General features: G+C 50.2%; 1 protein-coding gene across 1 annotated transcript in view; it reads right to left on the reverse strand.

Annotated features, from left to right (window-relative positions):
- Nucleotides 1–6,965: 6,965 nt before the first annotated feature.
- Cmtm8 (CKLF like MARVEL transmembrane domain containing 8) overlaps nt 6,966–23,660 on the reverse strand; it is a 46,439-nt gene continuing 29,744 nt past the window's right edge. The window contains exons 2-4 of the mRNA XM_055601620.1: nt 12,297–12,470; nt 8,833–8,949; nt 6,966–7,328 (exon numbers count right to left, since the gene is read on the reverse strand). Coding sequence (XP_055457595.1) covers nt 7,245–7,328; nt 8,833–8,949; nt 12,297–12,470 — 375 coding nt within the window. The 3' untranslated portion in view covers nt 6,966–7,244. The remainder of the gene's footprint in view (nt 7,329–8,832; nt 8,950–12,296; nt 12,471–23,660) is intronic.

Consider the following 23,660-nt stretch of genomic DNA (forward strand, 5'->3'; position numbering starts at 1 on the left):
CCTCAGCGTCATGGTGCATGGAGTGTACACGTGTCCTGTATGTCTGTCGGTGTCCTGCTCTGTCACCCTCTCCCTGCGGTGCAGGGAGGCTCATGGCCCTGGGTGTGCTAGTTTCTCCGGACTGAGAAATTGCTTGGCGAAAGCAACCTAAGCAAAGAGGAGGGCATTTCGACTCAAGGAAGCATTTTTGTTTTCTGGTCTGTTACTGGACTTGGGATGAATATATGTTTGGTCATGTCTCAGTGTCAGAGGTCATGCAACACAGGCTTAATCATAATTCGTGCCCCCGCCCCCACCCCGAGTTTCTCTGTGCCCCGGTGGCTGTTGTAGAGCTCTTTCTGTAGACCAGGCTAGTCTTGAACTCAGAGATCTGCCTGCTTCTGCCTCCTGAGTGCTGGGACTAAAGCTGTGTGCCACCAGCGCCTGCCTTAAGACCGTTGTTGCTTTAATAGACTTTGATTTTTAAACTTACTTATTTTACGCGTATGGGCGGGTGCTCTGCCTACATCCGTGTCTGTGCTCCGTGTGTATGAACAGGCCAGAAGAGGGCGATGATCCCTTGGAACTGGAGTTACAGACACTTGTGAGCTGCCGTTTGGGCGATGTGAATTAACTTGGGTCCTCTGGAAGAACAGCCAATGCTCTTAACCACTGAGCCATCTCTCCAGCCCAAGGAAAACCTTTTCTTTGATACCCAACAAGGTTAATAAATAAAGTTAACGTTAAATTGCCAATAAAGTTAAAATAGCTGGAGGTCAGACTATGTACCTTGCTGATACACTCAGCCGAAAGTTACCCCTATGATTCTAGGAAACCCCCAATCCATCCTTCCCTCATACATCCCAAGTCCCTGTCTTTATACATATTCATCTTAAAGCATCATACAATAACATCTCACCTGTCATCCCGGGTCACCCATGCTGGGGCAGGTGTCTGACCTGGTCCTTCACAGCTTCCTGCTTACAGATCACTTCCTGTTTATTTTTGCGTAATTGCTTTTGAGACAGAGTCTCACTAAGTAACTGTGGCTGCCCTGGAACTCTCTCGGGAGACCAGGAACTCACAAGAGTTCCATGCATGTCTTCCTCCTGAGTGCTGGGGTTAAAGGTGTGTGACATCTGTGTGTTGTTTGTTTTTAAGTTATCAGAGCCATAACCTTGCAGGCAAGCTTCTTTTCTACTCTGAATTTCTAGTCTGGGCAGGAGAGGGTGGGTGGGTAGCCGTGCAGAGTTTGGATAGGGGAAGCTAGACCAGCTGGCCTCGGCAGTCCTCTGCTTTCCTTTCTATTCATTTGTCGCAGACCCGAGCTGGCTCCAGGCACCTTTGAAAATCAACTTTTTCCTTTTTTTCAAGACAGGGTTTCTCTGTGTAGTCCTCGGTGTCCTGGACTCACTTTGTTGCTAGCCAGGTGATATGTTTCCATGATGCCTTTGCACTCCTTTTAATTAAAAAAAAATTGTGTGTGTGTATTATTCCTTTACATTATACAGTGCTCTATCTGCATGTACACCTGCACACCAGCAGAGGGCACCAGATCTCATTGTAGATGGTTGTGAGTCACCATGTGGTTGCTGGGAATTGAACTCAAGACCTTTGGGAGAACAGCCTTCTGAGCCATTTCTCCAGCCCTAGATTTTATTTCTAACAGAGCTCATCAAGCAGGCTCTACTGGCCAGCAAGTCTCAGGGGTTTTCCTTGCAGGCATGGCTGCCTTGGCCAGCTTTCTGTGTGGGTGCAAGGGTGCCAGCCCGGGTCCTCTTGGCTGTGCAGCAAGCACTTTTACCCACTGAACATTTCCAGGGCTTGGGTTCGCCACTTCCTGAGTGTATACTCACCTGTGTACACCCTAGCACTGCATGTCCGTGTTTATTTCTTTGAAAATCTATCTTTTCCGTTACATTCAGTAAAGCCCATTTTTCCTGCAAAATGCCGTCTTTTCAATTAAAACACTAATTGTCTTCGGGACAGAGACACAGACTTTGAATTAGATTTTTCACCTGGGAGTATTTTCAGTCTTCATACAGAGATACATTTTGCATTAAAATCTCTTCTGCGCTAATACCCTGAAGGGATCTTTCTTTTCTGGTGAAGAGAGAAATTTAAAAATCTGAAAATAAATTATTGAACATTCCATCTCTCAATTTTCTTTCAGTTTTCAAATACTAGCCAAATATTTATCATTAGGGGATGGATTAGAAACAGCAATGGCAAAAGAGGAAATGCCTCAGGCATTTTATTGATTTGCCCGGAGCAGGTAAACACATTACGTTAAAATCCCACCCAGTTCTGCCCCAGAGGCCAGGAAAGTCTGAGGCTGGCTAAGATGTTGCACACAAATAATGGGAGGGACAATTTTTGGGCGAGCATACAAAATAACAGGTTTCATCCTGTTACCTTAAAAAATGTTTTTATTACTCTTGTCCCAGGGATTAAATTCAGGCCGTCAGGCTTGGTGGCAAGCATCTTGCCAGCCCTACCATGGAGTTTTCACAAATAAGTGTCATGTTTTCTTTTATTTTTTTCAAACAGGTCTCCCTATGTGGCTTGGGCTGGCTTGGCAGTCGCTATATAGACCAACATGGACTCAGGCTCGCCTGTTTCTCCTAGGTCCTGGCGGAAGTCCACAGCGTTATGCTCAGTTGTTGCTTTTTAAAAACAAAACAACAACAACAACAAAAATCAAATAAAATCTAGTTATAAAAACAAAACAAAACAACCCCTACCCCCAAGTGTAACTCTCACTTTTAAAAGAATAAGAGGTGATTTTATTTCATGAAAGGAACCCTGAGACCAAGTTCTCAGCACAAAGGAGATTTATTTGCTGCATGGGGAAAAAGGGCAGGGAATAAGGGACAACAGGAGACAGAGGACTAGGGAGAAGGCTTTTTGTCTGGGATGTGGAAAAATGACTGGAGAGGAGACAGAAGTGGCCTGTAGGAAAATGGCAGTTTATAATGGAACAAGGAGAAACCCTTGTTAGGATGTTTAATTTTAACTGGGCGTGTTAATTAGGTGAGCTAAAGGGGGCTTTTGATTGCTTGACTTCAATACTTTGAGAGCTGGACCTTGGTGGTCAGCCTCAGGAGGAGGAAGTGATCAAATAAGGAAACAGACCTTGGTGGCTAGCTATAGGAATGTAATCTAATGGTTTTTTTTTTTTTTTGCGAGACAGAGGGAATGGGGGAGAAGGGCCAGGCTTGCAGCCATCTTTGCCAGCCTCAGGCTCTCTAGAATGATTTCATTCTGGAGCCAAATTTGAATGACCATGGCCCTGGAACACAGTTCAGGTTAACCCAAATTCCATGTTCCCTTGTGGAAGCAGCTCTACAGTTTTACAGAACAAAGAGGGTCATAAATCAAGGCAAGTTTAAAATGCATTAGAGGCTACATCAGAGAGGCAGGATGGGAGAGCTTTTCTATAGGCCTCGGGTGCTGGCTGAGGACATTCTTAGCTTTAGGGTTGTGGAAGCCTGTGATCTGCTAAGTTAATAAATTCCGAAGGTTTTGGTCTGTCAGTCACAGATTTCAAGTTGCTAACCAGATACAGAGGTGAGCAAAGAACTGCCATGGGGTGGGGACAGCCTTCGGTAAGGTAATTATCTGAGGACCTGCAACATTCCAACCTCCCCACCGCAGCTCTGATGCATCAGTCCTTGTAGATACAAGCACCTCTCCTGGAATTCTTGTTGACACCAGCCGCCTGGAACCATCTTGTCATCTAAAAGTGCAAACTGGGAGATGATTCACCGGAAAGGTCTGGGTTTTTTTTTTTGTTTGTTTGTTTTTAAAGAAAGTTTTCTTTTGGTTAAGAAGATGTTTATTAGCTAGGTGTGGTGGCCCATGCCTGTAGTCCCAGCACTCAGGGAGGCAGAGGCAGGTGGATCTCTGTGAGTTCGAGGCCAGACTACAGAGTGACTTCCAGGTCAGTCAAGGTTACATAGAGAAACCCTGTCTCAAACCCCCCCCCCCCCCAAAAAAAAAAAGTTGATTGTTTTGCTGGGTCGTCAGGGGAGCTGTGGGCCTGCCTCTGAGAAGCCACAGATAGAGGCAGAAGGTAAGAAGCTATTGACGGTGGTCTTTGGGATTTCCAGCCAAGGATGATGGAAGGTCATGCTCACCCTAGAGGGGTCCCCTGAACTTGTGGTCATATCTCCCTCGAGTTTAAAAGGGCTTCCCTCAGAAGGTTCCAGAAACACCTCTTTACTTTGCCCTTTTATGGAGCCTTGACTGCAGTATGAAGTTCTTAACAAAATCTGTGGGCACATGGAAGCTGTCTTTGCTTTGTGAGTGAGAGAGGACAGAGAAAAAGCTTGCAAGACTGTTTTAATGAACTTATTTTGGTTTTGATGACCTGAGGATTAAATACAGTGAGACTACCCAAACTTCCTTTTTGTTGTTGTTTTGAGACAGGGTCTTGCTTTATATCCCTGACTGACCAGGAACTCTTATTTAGACCAGGCTGGCCTTGAACTCAGAGAAACACCTGCTGAACTCGGGTCCTCTGGAAGAACAGTCCACAGTGCCCTTAACTGCTGAGCCGTATCTCCAGCCCCCCCCCCCCCCGCCCCACGGCAACTCTTATAAAACATTTAACTGGGGCTGGCTTAGCATTTCAGAGGGGCAGTCCATTATTATCACAGCTTGGTGAATGGTGGCACGCAGGCAGACATGACGCTGGAAAAGGAGCTGGCAGAACCCCAGACGGCAGGAAGAGAACCTTTGGGCCTGGCTTGGGCTTTTGGAACCCCAGTGACACACTTCCTCCAGCAAGGCCACACCCCTAATCCCTTCTAAGCAGAACTAAACACTCAAGCGTAGGAGCCTATAGGGGACATTCTTTTTTTTTTTCTTTTCTGAGACTTGGCTTTGTAGTTGACCAGCCGTCATGATGGTGAGGACAGAGTGGATTCGAGAGTGGTGGATTCGAACTCCCTTTAGACCAGCGGCTCTCACCCTTCCTGGTGCTGCGACCCTTGACCCTTCAATGCAGTTCCTCATGTGATGACCCCCAACCATAACCTTATTTTTGTTGCTACTTCATAACCTTATTTTTGCTGCTGTTAAGAATCACAACGTAACGTAATATCTGTGTTCTTGGATGGTCTTAGGTGACCCCCATGAAAAGGTCATTTGACCTCAAAAAGGGTCTCGACCCACAGGTTGAGAACCGATGCTCAAATCCACGTGGGCCATGAATGTATTCACCATTTAGACCAGCAGAGCAAGCAAAATTTACTGAATTCATTGCAAGGTGCTGAGCAGGCTGGGCAGCAACCTGAGAACTGCCTGCAGCTTTGTTCGCTGTTTTTTCAGGCTGTCCCAGCTGTGCCATGGAGCTACAAGTAAACAGGACAAACCCAAACACACAGGTGGGTGAAAGAAACAGCACTGAACAGGGGCCACGGAAAGTCCTAGCGCCAGTCAGACATCTTGAAGGTCTGCGTGCCTCAGCCCTGAGCAGGACGCCGAGCCCACCAACGCTTCGGTGGTTTTTCTTGTTTCGAAAAGTCACCCCAAGACGCTTGCTGTACCAGCAGGAACTGTCCCACCTGAAAATTCTTCCTCTGGGTGCATCTGCCTGGCTCATCTGACTTCTCCCACCATCTGACAGAGCTGCTGAAGAGGCCACCATGGAGTCACAGTAACAATTTGTGATGTGGAGACATTTTGGCACACACATCTCTGGGATCAGCAAGATGATGATGATGATGGTGATGATGATGATGATGATGATGATGATGATGTGTGTGTGTGTGTGTGTGTGTGTGTGTGTGTGTGTGTGCATGAGCGCACATGCACTACAGAGAACAACCTTAGATATGGCTCCTCAGGTGCTGTTCACCTTCGTGAGAGACAGAGTCTCTCACTGGCTGGCCTGGAACTCCACAAGTAGGCTGTGCTGGCTGATTAGAAGCGCGCAGGGGTCTGCTTGTCTTTGCCTCGATAATGCTAGGATTGTAACGCACCACCAGGGCTGGAGAGATGGATGGCTCAGCTGTCCAAGGCTGAGCTCACCACCAGACATAAAAGTGCACTAGCAGGCCTGACGTTTTTTCAGGGTTGGGGGGCAGGGTCAGCCTCCAGCTTCTCCCTCCCCAGGGCTGGGCTTGCAAGTGTGTGCCATTACTCCAGGGATGGAACTTGGGACTTCTGAAGTACCTATGCCCGATGTTTTTGTTTTTGATGTGGGTTCTGATCAAAGCCAGGTTCTCTGCTTGTAAGGCAATGGAGCTATCTCCCCAGCCCTCAGCAAGGCTGAGGCTCCTGTACCTATGGATTCTTTCAATGGCAACACATTTAATTTAACGTGTTCTAGAATAAACTAGCCCGTCCCGGCAGCACCTCTTTGTAAGAGCTCTTTCCTGAGCCCAAGGCCATGCCTCGTTTGATTGATCTAGGGTATGGGCTAGCATGTGAGGGCACTGTGGTTCCCAGACCTGAAGAGACAGATCTCTCCTGCCACCCTGCCCTGGTGACCGCGCACAGTGTTTTCTGAGTAGCGCTGTGTGCTAGGGCAGCTTCCGCAGAAGCCAGGTTTTGGGCGCGCCCCTTATTGGCCATACTCAGCCTTAGCCGGGGCATTGGGCCATTTAGCCTGCCATCATCAGCATCAGCTTTGGAGAGATGTCGGCAGGTAAGAGCCGTTCACGTTCACTGCTCTTGCAGGGGACCCAAGCTCATCCATAGCTGCCTAAACACCAGCTATAAAGATCTGACGTCCCCCTCAGACACACAGACACACAACCAAGCACAAACATCTATCTTTGCGGAGGACAGTTAGCTTTAGGCCAGGGAGATGGACCCATGGGCAAAGAAAGGCTCCTGCTGCCGTGATCGACCGTGACCTGAATTTTATCCCTGGGAACCACAGGGTGGAAGGAGAGCACGCACTCCTGCGAGCTGCCCTCCGACCTCAGCATGTGGCACACTGTGGCCACATACTTAAAAAAATGTAATTTAAAAAGTTAGCTTTACAAACTCCACGGATCTTTAATGTTTAGTAATTTATTTATACACTGTGTAAGAAAATAAAACCTATGAGGAAGTCAGGGGACCTCAGAGTTCATTAGAAACCACAGCACTCCCCAATCCAGCTTAACTGTAACAAGCCACTAGGAGGTAATTTAACTAAGATATAAAAACATTAGTTAAATACAGTTCTGGGCAATATACATTATAGCTACAACTGTTTTTACAGTGGGATTGTCCTGGTGTGGGTTCTTCTCCGCTACCAGAAGATGACGTCACTGTGTGGTCCTGGATCTCCAGGCTATGAAACTGAAGTACGTGTTTCCGGCATAGCAGATCGTCACCAGGAAGGCAAAGAACTGTGGGGTGAAGCATGGGAGAGGCGGGGCTCAACGTGGGTCCTGTTAGCAAATGACTGTTTCCCCCACTGTCAAGCATTCAAACTGCCCTGACCATCCAGGCCTCCTCTAAACCTTCTTTATTGCTTCAATAGCCTTTTCTTTAAAATTCACCACCACCACCATCATCATCGTGTATGTGAAGGCCAGAGAACAACCTGTGGAATCGGTTCTTTCTTTTTATCATACAGGTCCCTAGGACCAAACTCAGACTATGAGGCTTGGTGGCACCTGTAGCTACCCACTGAGCCTTCCTTCTCTTTGCTCTTCTTTTCTGGTGTTCTCTAGCTGTGCTGGTTGAGTTTCTGGGACAGGTCTGAGGACTCCTCAGGAGTTGGTCTGCTGCTTGCATTTTGATACTAATTACTGGCCCTCAAGATCTGGTTTCTGCCTAGATAAACCTATCCTTGTTGTGAAGCCTGCCTAAGACATTATACCTGATTGGTTGATTAAAGGCCTATATCTGGGCAGGGCAGAGAGGCGCAGGAGAGAATCACATGAAAGAGTTGGAGGGATGACGCCATGATGGGTTAGTGTGGAGAAGGAATCATGTGGGCTGGGAGGAAGGACTCCCAGGATGGCGTGGATGGAGAAAACACCAAGATGAAAAATATAAGCAAGTATCTTGGGATTATGAATGGAAGGTAGTCCAGATAGGAATGGTTAGGGCAGATGGCATTGGGCTGAGAGGTGGATGGTGAGGTTACTGAGACAGCGTAGGTAGAATATCTGCCCGGCCCAAGGTTAATAAGGCACTTATAAAATCTAACAGGCGCCTGTGTCTTCTTTGACTGTGAGAGCGGGTTAAAGAATACCGCCGTAATAATTATCGGGCAAATAATGACATCACTTAGCCCAACATCATTTTCATTTACAGCATCAGGGAGTTCACCCAGGGGTGAGGCTGGAGGTGTGTGTAGGCCTACTCTAGTTCAGGTAACCTCAGACGGGGCTCAGCCTCCAGCGTCTGCTCACGGACACAGGATAAACCAGCCACTGCATCGCACAGCCAGCCAGAGTGTGTGTGATTCTCAATTCAAACATTTCTGTTTGAAGTTAGGAGGAAGCACATGCACACTGAAGGGAAGGTCAGCGGCAGGGAGGGAGGCCGTCACTGTTGCTAAGGATTCACCCTGCCCTACAAGGCTCCCACCTGCAGGCCGAGCCTTCAGCCATCACCCTCCTATGCCGCCGGCCGCTGGTCCTCATCCTCTGCAGGAAAACTCAGATCCTTTGTAGAAGGGCAGCTATTGCCATATTCTGGCTCATTCTTGCTGTGTTAACCCAAGCCCAGCCTGTAAGTTTTAATGCCTTGTTGGTCATCAACCGGTCAACTGTCCTACCGTCCCTGTTGCAAAGGCCTTTTTTCCCCCTGCAGATGACCCACCCACCTCCTTGACCCTGAAAAGGCTTTGGGAGGAAGTCTCAGGAGGACACGGGTGGTGTTTTGGGAGGACCCACTCACCGAGGAGGCTGCCCAGCTGTTGAAGTTGTGACTGTCCTTCTCTGGGGAGACAGAAGACGCATCCACTATGGCGGCTGAGAGGTACAGGGCGAAGGCACTGCCATTAAAGCACAGGCCCTGTGAAGAGGATCAGCACGTTGAGAGAAGGGGGACCACGAAGGGCAGGAACTGTATGAGGGAGCCAAGTGGACAGGTAGGGAAGGCCAAGAGGATGCGGCTGCAAGAGGAGAGGGTGCCACTGCAGCTGCAGTCCAGGATAATGCCACCTGCCTGGAAAGGGTCCCTCGACTGCACACTGGCCTTTTAACCATTGCTGTTCCTCTGCTGGCTCTTGGTCCCAGTTCCTGTGAACCACAGCATGGTGATTCTGGCAGAGGAAGGCGGGCCTCGGGCTATGCAGCGTCTTCTACTTCACCCCAGACCCAGCTGTGGTCCTCTGGCCCATGTCCTCTGACAGGGCCATGTTCTCCTGGTCTCCCGGTTCCAGGGGAGGCACATTTAGGTAAAGCTACTTCTTAATTGTATGTGTATGTGTGTATGTATGTGTGTGTGTGTGTGTGTGTGTGTGTTTTGGGGACAGGCATAGGCTGGCCTTGAACTTCTGATCCTCCTACTTTTATTTCCTCAGTGCTGTGCCGCAGGCATGTACCACCACCAGCTTCACAGCTACTTCTTAAAATGGGAGAGGGAGGGAGGAAGAGAGAGAGAGAGAGAGAGCAGATAACATCAGGGCCCTTTGGGGGCTGTTGTCACCTTGGCTTCAGCTGTTTTTCTTTGCTCTTTAACAATGGGGATTTGAAAAGTCAGGCAGGTAATAGATTTTCAATTACTCTTAAACTCTAGGACACCACACTCTAAACATGAAGAGGGAGTAGGCAGGGGAGAGCCAACAGCCACTCAGGAAGCCAGAGACAAAGGAGTGGAGTCAGGAGAAGGGAGGACACAATCTTTTCCTCCTCGGGAAGGAAAAGGCACACAACTCTTCCAGACACAGATGCTGGCATTCTGAGGGGAGCCGCAACCCCTGTTCCCATCCCAGCCTCCTGTGCACACTGGCCCTTTAAGACTATAGATTCCTCAGGGTTAGGGCCAGGTCCTGGCTGCCTGACAGTAACCTGCTATGAGATAATCCAAGCAGAATCCAGTTTGAACAGAACAATGTTAAGTAAAAAGACTGTGTCCCCACTAGGCTGTGGCTCAGTTGGTGGAATGCTTGCCTAGCATTTGTGAAGCTGTGGTTCCCATCCCTAGCCCTGGGTAACCTTGGTTTCATGGTGCATGCATGTAATCCCAGCACTCTGGAGGTGAGGAAGATGAGAGGTTCAAGGTCATTCTCAGCCACTTAGAGACCAGCCTGGGCTATGAGGCCCTGTCTTAAACAAACAAACAAACAAACAAACAAACAAACAAAGCATAAACAACAACAATACAAAGAAACCAGCTCCCCAGATGGCTCCAGAGTTTAAAGCAGAAGAACGAAGGCTACAGAAGTGAAGGGAAAGGAACATCCTGCTGCCCTGCTGCTGTGAATGGCTGGCACCTAGGTGCAGGTTGGACTTGCTAGGCTCTCCAGCTCCTGTTGGCTCTCAAACATCCCGTGCTGTGGATGCGAGCTTCAGAGAATCTTAACAAAGGTGGCCAGCTGCTCTTTGTAGAGGGAAGAGGAGGGAGGCCACAGATCCCTCCTGAAATTCCATCCTGCTTCGCGGTGAAAGCACTGTGTATTCTCTGGGATAAAGGCGCAGGCAGATAAAAGCCTGGCTGGCCTGCACTCTTTGTTTAACCTCCAGCCTGTGTGACTGGGGCCCTCAGTGTGGGACGTTTGACCCTCTGAGGATGTCTGTCTCTCCACAGGAGGCAGAAAGTCCACTCGGTGTCCTATGGCAGGTTGCTACGAGCCTGAACCAGATACCAATTTCAGAGGAGAGTTTGTGAGGAGTGACTGAGCCATGAAGTCTGAACCACCTTCCCATACTGGGGAGAACTTAAGCCCCAATGGGCAGGTCACCAACTGTGGAAGTGACCCACTCTCTACCAGGCTGACTGTTTCAGAAGTCCCGTGTCAGGGGCTGGAGCGATAGGAATGGTTAAGGTGGATGGCATTGGATGGGAGCTGGGAGATGGATAGGGACGTTATTGAGATAGCGTGGGCAGAAATACCTGCCCAGCCCAAGGTAAATAAGGCAATTAGAACATACAACAGGCATCTGTGTCTTATTAATTGTGATCGGGGGGGTTGAATAATGCCACTGTGATGAATGCTTTTTAGCCCTATACTGTTTTATTGCCAACACCACCTACTTATATGTGCTGAGCACAAACCCAGGCCTTTGTGCGGGACAGCAAGCCGTCTACCAACTGATGCGGCCACTTCCAATTCCCTGTCAAGACCGCCCGTTCTCCAAAGCGCTCTCGTGCCTGGAGACTGTGTGATCACCATTGTCTGTCCTGTATATGGCATGCTGCCCGGAGCCAGGACAAAACTTTAAACTCCTCACCTCCTCTTGCTTCCAAGTGGGAAGACGCTCTTTAATTTTATTCATGTTTCTGTGGTACCAGAAGGCATGACCTCAATCAGGCCAGGCCAGTGCGCTACTATTTTGTGTGTGTGCATGTGTGCTTCTTTGCTGCTGGGCATACAAACCAATACTTCCAGCACTGTTGTGGATAGAAACATGCTTTTGTTTTGTTCCCAGGTGTGGGATGTGGGGCTGACTCAGATGTTCCGCAGCAGCAGACTATTTGCCTCGTGCAGCCTCTGAGAGGAGCTCTTTGCCAGCTGCAGAGAGTTTAAATCTGAGGACTCCAGAGAGAGAGCAAACGCCAGAGCCCAGAGAGTGGAAGAAGAGAAAGAACAAGGCTGCTCCTGCTTCCCCCTTGCTGCTCCTGGTTGCTGTTGTGAGACAAGAAGTCGGAGATCTCCTGAAACGAGGACTGGACTGGCTCCACGGAACCCAACGACCCTAACCAGCAGGAAGCAGGTAAGAGAACTGTGCTCCCTCTCCCACTAACCCCTTTTCTTTCCTACCTGGTGTTGGGGTGTTGGAAGGGATTGGGGTGGAGTAGGGAGAAAAAAAATGTAAATAAAAGAGGTTTTTTAAAAGCTAACACCAACACAACACTCCAGTTCTACCCCAGAACCTCTGCCTGCTCCCTTCTCATTAGTCATGCGCACTCAACTGTGATGGACAGAGTTGAAGGACTGTCAGTCAGGAGACCCTGGGGTTGTGGCAGACCCCAGTTCTCCCCTGAGCTTGTCCAAGAACTGGTTCGTTCTTAGGCTGTGCACTGTTCCACTTCGACTGGCTTCACCCTCAGGCCATCGGGTAAGGAGAAAGCGCATGCAGCTTCTGGCTGCTCCAGCAGTGGCCGCCCTGTGAGCAGAGGTGGCCCCAGTCCACAAGAAGACACTCGCTCTCCCACCCCGTAGCCCTGGGCAGGTGCATCCCCTGAGGCATCCTTACCACCGTGGTCCAGGGCACCTGGGGAATCCTGGTGTAGGTCATGGTGATGTAGACAATGAGGAAGAAGACGGTGAGGACCCAGTAGAAGACAGCCACGAACATGACCCATCCAAAAGCAGGGACTCGGAAATACTCTGTGCCAGCGATGAGTGTCCACACCAGCAGCCCCAGGACCTGCGAAATAGCAGAGGTGGTGCAGAGAGAGGTGGGAAATAAAGGAAGAGAGTGGAATGCAGAGAAAAGTCATTAGTCAAAATGCCTATCGCGACTTGTCCTTGTCAAATACACGCCCACACGTGAACACATGCCCACAAATGCACACAGCTATGTAAACGAATCCCCCGAGCATACGTAATTAAAAACAAATCTTTCCCGCATGCTACAGAATAGCTCAGATATTCTACTATAGCAACAAGAAGTAACAAACACAATCTGGAGGCCGTGTCCCAGGAGGCAGCCTCCGAAGTCCTCGAGGCTTTGCTGTAGCCCTGTGACACCCAGGCCAGCCTCCCCTTTCTGTGCGCTACACAAAGCAGTTTGACCTACCGGCCTCTCACGTCACAGCCCAGTTCACTTCAGACAGAGACAAATTAGAAAAGAAAACAGAGATGGCAGCTAGCCCCTATCTGCTGTGATGCCTTAAACGGCCAATTTGGAGAGCACACTTTTTGTCACTCAGTGCATTCTGGGAAATTCTGCAACGAAGTTGCCAAGTTACAGAGGTCAGTCAGAGCCAACCGGGTTAGCAATGCCCTCCCTGAGTACCTACTCTCAACCGTGCATGGGGCTGGGCACGTAGGCCACAGATGTGCGAGAGGCACAGTGTCGCTGAACGTGAGGAATTTACTGTGCTGTGTGTTAGACACACTGTTCAGGTCTGTTTCAACACAGCGGGCCAACAATGGCTGGGACCACATGCAGCCATGTATCAATTTATGATGATGATTGTGTGTGTGAGAGAGAGAGAGAGTGAGTGAGTGAAGGCCTGAGGCCAGTCCTAGGTGTTGTTCCTCAGGAGTCATCCACCTATTTTTTGATACAGGGCCTCTCACTGGGATGTGGGATTTGTCACTTCTCCCAGGCTCTCTGACCTCCTGGCTCTGCCTCCCCACACTGTGATTATAAGCATGCACCACTAGGTCAAACTCTATGTGGATGCTGGGAGTTGAACTTGGGTCCTCATGCTTGCTGTTACCATCAAGCCATGACTGCAGGGCACGTGACCCCATTTATGCAACTGACGAACACAGCCATGCTCTTTCCCTGGCCTGTGTTTTCATGCTTAAAAGAAGGAGGCCGTGGCCTCACGTGAACACAGACAACCAAGCACAATTGTGTTTCTTTCTGGCATTCTTTTCAAATAAATCAGGTTATTGATACTTAACGCTGGAGACAGTAAGAGAGAAGTGCATCTCCTTCTTGGAAGCACACTGACTCTAACCTGCTGCCTTCCCACATCTGCTCAGTTCTTTCCTTCAGAGCCAGCGGCTCACTCTTCCAACCCTCTGTTAAGTTATTGCCCCATGGGTCTGTTCAACAACACGGCGACCATCTCCATTTGTCCACTAGGGGGCAGCTACACACTGCTGACGGACGACAAGGCCAGCCCAGAGCTGGCTGTGCGCCTGGCTGTTTCTTTGAGGAAGGAGCCTGAATGACTTGACTTGGCGCATGACAGTGAGAACTGTTTGTCCCGCGGGAGGTAAGGATGCAAAGGCGGGGAAGGCTGGTTTAGTCCCCGTGTCCCTGGCCTCTGTGTGACGCTTGCAGAAACTTCACTGAGCTATGCTTGGTGAGCTACAGTGGAGCCTGTGACACACCCACTGGAGAGTGCACCCGGGGGCCTCAGGCCTTGGTGTATCTCTAACAGGACACACAGCCTCTGCGTCCATGCGTCATCTTGGAAATGAGGGGAGATGGGGCGGGGGGATGGGACTCAGGGGGCTGGCCCCAGGTGGAGTGTCCGGATTTCCTGATGAGGGAGGACTTCAAACGACGGTGTCTGTCCCCCTCCCTCAGTGCCACTGTGGAGTCCTTCTGGTGATCCCCCACTAGAACGAAGCTCTCAGCCAAGGTGGTGCTAAGAACTTGAAACTTAGTTATTCTGACGTTTTCCGAGCAACCAAAGCCCCACTCGGAAGCCGTCGCACAGGACGCCATTATTCCCAGCAGGCAGTTCCACGGGAATCTGCATACGGGGTGGGTGTTAAAATATGTCTAAAGTAGGCAGCATTAGGCATCATCTGTGACCTGTCGCCAGACACCGCTGCCTTAGAATCATCCTGTAAGTAACGCAGGCAGACTCACCGGCTCCCTGAACAGGATTTGCATGTGCTGAGCTCGGATTGGTAGTGTGACACCGCAGGAAACGATGTTGCCAGTATCCACGCGACTCTGCAGAGACTCCTGGTCTCCAGCAGACACGAGCAAGTGCTGTGCACAATCTGTGTGTTGGCAGTAGGGGCTCTCAGAGTCCTCGGGCCAGGGCCCGGGCCCGGGCCTTGGACCTGTAATTGGCACCACGGCGCTCAAGAGAATGAAGGCTGCCGCAGGGCTGCCGCAGAAGCTGCACACTCTTTTCGGTGGTGGCTACACAGGGAATGTCTTTGGCTTTGAGTCCCATACAGTATCTGTCCCAGCGACTCATTTTGCTTTAGCCAGGCAGTGTGTGGACCGAGGAGGAGGAGGAGGAGGAGGAGGAGGAGAAGGAGGAGAAGAGGGAGGAGGCGCCAGGTTTCCCTGGGAACTTTATTTACAAACAAGGGCCGGCTGGAATTGGCTGGCAGGCTGCAATTAGCCAAGCTCTCCAAGTGTGTGGTCCCAGACAGGGAAGGCCAGCGTCAGCTAAGAACACAGGCCTGCAGGCTACATCTAGACCTGCCACTCAGCGGTGCTGGGAAGAGGCAGGGCAAGGGAGCACAGTCCCCGTCCTCAGGCAGCTCCAGGGACCAGTCCTGCATCCCCTTCCTCTCTTCCTTCCCTTTCCCCTCCCTCCTTCCCTTCTTTCTTCCCTCTTTTTTCTTTTCCCATTGACTGTTCCAAGCACCAGGGGCTTAAGGGTGATCTTGGATGCTGTCTTCATCAGGGTTTTTATAGATACAATGAAACCCTAGACAGAAAGCAAGCTGGAAAGGAAAGGACATGCACTTCTGCTTTAGTCCAGCAGAAGGAAGGATGTCAGTACAGGAACCCACAGGAACCTGGAGGTAGGAGCTGAGGAAAAGGCCAGAGAAGGATGCTTCTTACTGGCTTGCTTAGCCTGCTATCCTATAGAACCCGCCAGCCCAGGAATGGAACCACCCACAATGGGCTGGACCCTCCCCCATTCATCACTATGAAAATGCCTACAGCTTGCCTGCAGGCCTTACAGAGGCATTTTTCTCAATGGAAGTTTCCTCCTCTCAGATGACGTTAGCTCATGTCAAGCTGACATAAACACAACAGGAATGATACAGCTCCAAGCTCCCAGACCTCCCAAAGAACCCGCATTGTCACATCAGCTCTGGCAATCAGTGACAAATGCCCAGGCCACATCCAGTGACCAAGGGCAGGGCGTCAGACAAACCAGAAAGGCTGTCAGTCTTCAAGAACAGAGGGCCTTGTGGTGACGACCCTGTCCTCGAGGGAGGGTCTGGATTTCCTGATACTCCAAGGCTGTCTGACTTTGGTAAAGTGTTTTGGTGTTAGCCTGCCTCTCGGCTCTAGGTGATTCAGCATCTTCCCTCTGTGCGTGCCGTTTCTTCTGTTTCGGTGAAGTAGAGTATAAAAGGAGAAGACGAGGAAAAAGGAAGTGAGGTACCGGCTCATGAAAGAACATGGAGAGGGCCAAGGACTTAGCTCAGCTGATGGAGCGCAGCTCTGGCCAATGTGTGGAGCCCTAGGTTTGATTCCCTCACACCACACAAGGCAAATGTGGCGGGCACATCTGTAATTCTAGTACACAGGAGCTGGAGGCAGGAGGATAGGGAGCTCCCAGCTTGGGCTGAAAGATGGTTCAGTGGTTAAGAGCATGTATTGCTTTTGTAGAGGGCCTGGGGTTCAATTCCCAGCACCACACTGAGTGGCTCACAATATCCTGTAGCTCCAGGCGGATTGGATTCCTCTGGCCTCCAAAGGCATCTGTACATACACACACACACACACACACACACACACACACACACATATGTGTGTGTGTGTGTATATATATATATACACACCTACACATATACCTACACACATAGACACACACGTACTCATATATATATATATATATATATATATATATATATATATATCCACATCCATCCATCCATCCATCCATATATAACTTTGAGAAAAAAACCTAAGTAAAATAATGCAAAGCAGCATCTCTACTGTGTGGAGAGACACCAGCTCCCACAGCTTGCTGGTCCCTTGTTCCATCAGCCCCTGCAGGAGGTGTTTCTTTCTCACTGGTGTGGCATTCTTTCTCTGCAGTCTTTCCTGCTCTGGAGAAGCTTAGCTGGGGAAGCCAGGGGAGGGCTGTGCCCAGAGGGCCAGGCCATCAATGGTCTCCAAAGCCACCCAGAGCCACAGAGAAAAACTTTTTCTCCCTCCCTAAGCTGTTATCAAAGTGCTCCTGATTAAAACTCACTTGCAAGAGCGTAGGGAAGAGAGATTCACAAGAGAACACTCAGAGCCCGCTGGGGTGTTTGACTACCTTCTCATCCTGTCTCCCCTGGAGCACTTAGCACCCTTCCCTCGACTTCCCCTGCACTCAGCACATCTGTGAAACGCTGCATCCAGTCATTCTTCTAGCTGCCACAAGAGGGTTGGGAAGGTTAGCGGACGCCCAGGCAACCGTGGCCCTGCACCAGGCCAAGGCACACACGGAAGACGATACAGTCTCCTGGACAGTGCAGCGTCGTCGGGGAGAGGAGGCAAACAGAAGGCTAGCGCAGCCGTGCAGCCTGCAAGCGGGTGGGGCTGCTCACTCGGTGGGCAGAGAGGGGGCTAGAGGGTTGTTTTTTTTAAAGAAATGTATCCTGGCTGCAGCATGCAGCCCGGCAGGCCAGGTACAGTGGCGCACACCCTCACATCTCAGCTCCTGGGAGACAGTGGCAGGCACGACTCTGAGTTTAGGGCTAGCCTGGTCTACACAATGAATCCCAGGCCAGCCACGGCTACACAGTCAGACCTTGCCTCAAAAACAACCAACCAAAATGCCAACTAGCCAACACAAACCAAATTTTTAAAAACTCCCCATAAATAAAACAATAACAACAAAACAAACAAAACCCCTCCAAAAAAATAACCATACAACAAAACATGAAAACCCAGTCCTTGGCAGTGTCTGGGTGAGGAGGGGCATTCACTCATGGAATCAAGCGGAAGTCGTCACTGGAAGGATGGTTTCATATGACATGGTCTCAGCCAGGGGACGGACCTGCCAGTCTGGCTTCCACACCATTCCTGGCTGCACCGGCCTGCGGTCCTGGGAGATGGTGCCAAGCCAGTCATTCTGAGCTGGCCATTGCACAGTCTTGTCAGGAAGCCCATGCTGGTTCTCTGGAAGTGAGAGGGTCCACATTGTCTGCTTGGTGGCTGTATGGCTTGCTCCCTGTCAACTTGACACAAGCTGGAGCCATCTCGGGAGGGAATCTCAGCTGAGAAACTGACTGCATACAATGAGGATGCGGCTAAGCCTATAGGCCATTTTCTCAATTAGTAATTGCTGTGAAAGTGTCCAGCTGGATGGTGGGGCTGGTGGTCCTGGGTTCTATCAGAAAGCAGGCGGAGCAAGCCAATAAGCAGCACCCCTCCATGGCCTCTGCATCAGCTCGCCTCCAGGTTCCTGCCCTGTTTGAGTTCCTGCCCTGGCTTCCTCCAGTGGACTGTGGTTCAGGAAATGGAAGCCAAACAAACCTTCCCCCCCACCCAGGCTGCCTTTGGTTATGGTGTTTCATCACAGGTTCATCACAGCGAGAGGGGCCTCAAATGGGTCAACCTGGCATTTTAGCCAGCCACTGCCTCCTCGGGACTCCCTCAGTTAACAGGAATACCTCCGGATGGCAGTGTGCTAGAAAATGGAAGTGTATCAGCTTGACTCAGATTCCGTGGTGAGCTAGGGAACTTCTCAGTTAAGTACTAATGAGGAGAAATGATTAAGTACCTCAACAGGGAAAATCAAATCCATATAGTGACTCCCTATCTCGAGGAAAAAAGAAAAGAAAAAAGTCAAATCCAGAAATACTATAAGAGAGAAGATAGTTCATAGGGATATAAAAAACAAATTTCAAAAAAAATTTTTTTTTTTAGCACCGGCAGCCTCTGGCTTCCTTCTCAGACCTGTTGTGAGACAGTGAGTTCCCTAGGAGGTCTCTGATATTTCAGATGAAAAGCTCTGCAAGCCCAGGCGTGCAGAAACGGCCTTGTTAATTTAGATACCCACTGTGACATTTGCCTTCCATTAGTATTTTTAAAATGGTCCCCCCAACCTATTCTAGAAACAGGTGAGGTGGCCTTTGTCTGAAGAACAGAGGGTGGTGGGGGATTCCAAAAGCGGCCAATAGCAATGCATGCATCCGGTATTCAGAACTTTTTCTTTCTTTCCCGCAGCTCTGGAATCCCCAAGGTACTCTTCAGGTCTGTTTCACAATTTAAACAGACCTGTAATGACCCACGGGGGTGGTCACAGATGGGTGTCCCCATGACAGATGGGAGAAGGCCCTGCTGCCAAATGAGCTAGACAGCAGACTGTTCAGATAGCAGGGAGGCTACACAACCCCCACATGGCACTTTCACGCCCAGATTATGCTGAGCTTGAGTACTCTCAGAGAGAAGCAGATGCAAGAAAGCCCCCACCCCCTGACACGGCCTCTTCTTCCTGAAAACAGGCTGGAGAAGCTCCTTTTGGGAGATTCCTGCCCTGAGTCTAAAGAACAGTGGCATTTTTATGGCCAGAGGAGGAAAAGCTGAGTCCACACAAGTGAGGCCCGTTAAAATATTTCTTTCCTTAGTTTCCCTCAGTATTTCCATCCTTAAAAAAAGTATTTATTTTATGTATATGAATGCACTTTAAGTTTATTTTATGTCTATGACTATATGTATACCTGCACACCAGAAGAGGGCACCAGACCCCAGTGTGGATGGTTGTGAGCCACCACGTGCTTGCTGGGAATTGAACTCAGGACCTCCGGAAGAGCAGCCAGCGCTCTTAACCACTGCCATCTCTCCAGCCCTTTCCATCCTTTCTTAACTTTTGAAAAACTTTTGCTTATTTATTTAGGGTGCACGTGTGTGTGTCTGTGTGCATGCACATGTCTGTGAAGATCAGAGGACAAATTATGGGAGTCAGTCCTCTCCTCTCTACCACGTGGGAACGGGACCTGGGGTCTCGGGGTGGAAGGAGGAATCCGACCCCTCTTACGCTGTCTTCTGACACCCACACGCATACACGCACACACAAACAACAAATAAACGAATAACTAACTGAAGTCAGTACATTCTTTCCTGTCTCGGACAGGACTCGCAGCAAACTGGACAGACAGCTGCAGGGACCCTTCCCCACCACGGAGGCTTGACATTACATTAGCGAAAAAATGTGGAAAGCAGTGGGTGTGCTGACCGAGCAGAATTCTTCAGGGCAGGCAGCAGGCCAGGCTCCCCTCATGTCAAACGGGGTTTGGGGTGGTGTGATGGGGACCCCTCCAGGGAGGGAACATTGCTTTTTAGCAAGAACATACCTCTGGGCTCCACTTCTTCCCACGCTCAAGGCATGTACATACATACACACACACACACACATATACACACACACATGCACGAGAGTGCACACACGCGCACACACACACACACACACACACACACACACACGCACGAGAACACACACACGCATGAGCATACATGCACTCTCTCTGCTGGCTGTGTGTTCTTGCCTCTCTTCCCACACAGTTTTTTCTCTATTCAGCACAAGCTGGCGGCTGGCATGTGACCCTGGCCTAGGTCCTGAGGTTGTTTGAACAGTACCTCTTGTTTCCCTGGGAACCGTGCTGGTCCAGCTGTTTCAGCAGCGTGCAATAACCCCGACTTGGGTGTTGTTTTGGACCCCGCTTGTTGAGTCAATAAAAGGAGCTGTCATTAGCCATGACTGTGAAGAGAGAAGCAACCACCCACTCGGGAAAATCTAGGAAAGGAAAGCCCTTGGCCCTGGACCAAGAAGTACACAAAGGCTTTACCCTACAGGTCAAGGGTGGGGTAAGGCGGACATTATCTGCCACAGAACAGCTGTCATGCACCCCAAGTGAGAAACCGGAAGCAGACCACAGGCTCAGGGACAGTCCCTTCCAGTCCACGGGAGGCCTGGAGAGACCACAGATAAAAGTGCATGCCAATGAAGCCATGTGCCTGCATCCGAGGCGTCACCTGTAAGTCAAATCCTACCAGAAAGCTCTCTTCGGGGGCCAGAGAGATGGCTCCGCTGTCAGGAGGGCTTGCTGCTCTTACAGAGGGCCGAGGCCCAATTCCCAGCACCTACAAGGCAGCTAACAGCATCTGTGATTTGATCTAAGGGCTCTGATGCTCTCTCTCCTGGCTTCCAGGGACATAGCAGACATATGCTGCAGACATGCATACAGTCAAAACACTCACACAGGTTAATTTTAAAGGCTTTTCCCCCCTGCCGGCTGTGGGGGTGCACACTTTAATCCCAGTACTCAGGAGGCAGAAGCAGGTGGATCTCTGAGTTCTGGGACAAATCAGGGCTCTGTTTATGTATATTAAAAAGTTTTCCTCCCTCCCTCCCTCCCTTCCCTTTCTTCCCTTTTTTCCCTTTTCTTCCTCTCCTCCCCCCATCCCCCGACTCCCTGTTTCTTTTGGAATGAGATGTTGTTTTGCCTAGGCTGGCCTTGAACTCTGAGGCTGAAGCAGAAAGGTGACCTCATCAAATCATTGGCTTACAAATATTCATCAGAAAGGGGCTGATGAAACACCTTCAGCCAGCCGGGGGCTGGAGGGATGGCTCAGCACTAGCTGCTGGCTCACAACCATCTATAAGTCTCATTCCACGGGACCTGACACCTTTTCCGACCTCCAAGGACCCATGTGCATGCACAGTGCAAACACATACTCAGAGAAAATTAGTTTTGTATGTTTTTTTTTTTTTTTTAAGCCAACTGGGGCACCTGGCAGAAGTCTGGGAAGAGCAGAGTGTCCCTTTGGACATTTCAAGTAATAGAACAAGCAGCAGCGGAGAGCGATGACGTCATTGAATTGAGGCTGAGGACATCCAGCATAAACCGGCTGGGGGAGTTGTGGCATCAGCGGACTTCCCAGCTGAGCTTTCTCGTGGCCGAGCTTGCCATGGCCGCGTGTTCCAGCTTCTATTTTATATCATAGAATCAGGAACTTTTCTATCATGGGCTAAACATAGCAACTCCTGTTGGGAATGGCTTCCTTCCCAACCTGATCTCAAGGACATGATGTCTTTGCGCTCAGGCTGCTCTGCTGTTCTTCTCTCCCTGTTACAGAGCTGGGGGAGGGGATTCTCCACACCTTGCTGGACACTTTCAGACAACTATGGTTCAGTCTGAAACGGGGGTGGGGCATCCCCACTCCCCCGGGGGCCAGCTTCTCGCTGATCTCAAACAACACAGGCCAACCAACCAGTACAGTGTAATCACAGCATTTCGTATAACCAGAACCGCGCAGCGTGTGGCCTTTGGAGCTTTGTCACCAAGGCCTGGCCGTGTTGTGGCATACACACCTACCTATGCACCTGTGTTGCCCACTAGAGGCCAGCTGGGTGCCCTCGTCCACTACTCTCTAACTTACTCCTTTGACACAGGGCTGAATCTGGCCACTTAGCTTGGCCACTGGCCAGCAAGCTTCCAGGACCCACCCCCATCGAGGCTCCCAGGGCAGAGGCGCTTCTGGTGCTCAGACCTATAAGCCCCAGGAGGACTCAAGGTTTCAAAGCTTTCAAGGTTAATTTTTACTGGCCATGACCCTCCCGTGCTTTTTATGCTAAGTATCCTGGCATCTGCTGACAACCAACCCAAGGCTGTTTTGACAGCTCCACAGGCCCCCTTCACGGCAGCACTGGTTGGCAAAACAATCTATTCCGTTGCTTTTTTTTTTTTTTTTTTTTTTAAATCTCATTAGCCTTTTAAATATAACATGGAACTGGGAAGACAGAGATAAAATCGTTAGCTACAAATTCAGAGGATGGAGCCACTTGACTTTCAGACTCCGGCCCTAGGAAGAGCAAGACGAAGTGATGGAGGAAGTGGAGACGCTTCAAAGTTCAAGTGGGAAAGAAAGCACAGTGACTTCCTCTGGGGAGGTGGGAGAGGAGAGGCAAGGGGAGAAGGCCTTGAGGCCAGGCTTGGCGGCAGGCGCTGTTCCCGCTGAGCCAGCTCACCAGCTCGGTGCAGAGACCCTTTCTAAGAACACTGAAAGCACCCTTCCTGCCTTGGCACGGCTTTGACAGGCCAGCGCCTCTCTCCTGGTTTCCTGTTGGTGATCAGGTGCCCGTCTCCAGCACAGCAAACAGCATGACCACGCGTGACTAAGCTCTTGTTTCTGTATCCAGGTTCCCTTGGGGTCAGTTTGCACAGAAGTGACAAGCATTTTAAGTATTTCAAGTATCGTAACAGCATTTTAAGTTCCTGGCGACTAATTACCTGGCAAGAACAAGTCCGAGGGGATAGTTCCTTTGGTAAAGGGCTTGTCATGGAGGCCTAGGGAACTCCGTTCAGACCCCCCCATGCCCGTGTAAAAGGAGGAAAGATGGGAGGCAAAGACAAGAGCGTCTTCTGAGGTTCGCAGGCCACTGGATGAAGTGGCAGACAAGGTCTGAGACTTGAGGTTGTCCCTGACAGCCACAAGTGTGCCATGGAGTACACCCTCCTGAGTGGCCTTCGGGCTAGTCCTGACTCAGTCTGGTCTCGGGTCTGGCTCTTCTGATCCATCAGAGCGTCCGACACCTCCTGGCGGTGTGGTTTGAGGCTCTGCACCTGTGCATTAAGTGATTGAGGCGCCACTGTTTACTCAACTTGTTCATAGATAAGCCCCACTGTTTACATTTCTTTCTCATAATCTTGATTGTTAAAAGAGTAAACGAGGTCTAGCTGGGTCTGGGAGTGTCAGCCTGGCCTTCGATCCCAGCTGCTCGGCAGGTCCAAACAGGAGAGTCACAAGTTTGGGACCTAGCTGGGCTACAAAGTAAGTTCAAGGCCAGCTTGAGTGAGCCAGCGAGAAAGGGTCTGGAGAAATGGCTCAGGGGTTAGGAGGACTGGTTGCTCTTCCAGAGGACCGGGTTCCATTCCTAACACCCATACTGAGGCTCACGGCCATCTGTAACTCCATTCCAGGGCCTCTGACGCCCTACTCTGACCCCTAGGC

The sequence above is a fragment of the Psammomys obesus genome, unplaced genomic scaffold, assembly GCF_907164565.1.
Source record: "Psammomys obesus unplaced genomic scaffold, mPsaObe1.curated_primary_1811, whole genome shotgun sequence".
In the NCBI taxonomy this organism is placed as follows: Eukaryota; Metazoa; Chordata; class Mammalia; order Rodentia; family Muridae; genus Psammomys; species Psammomys obesus.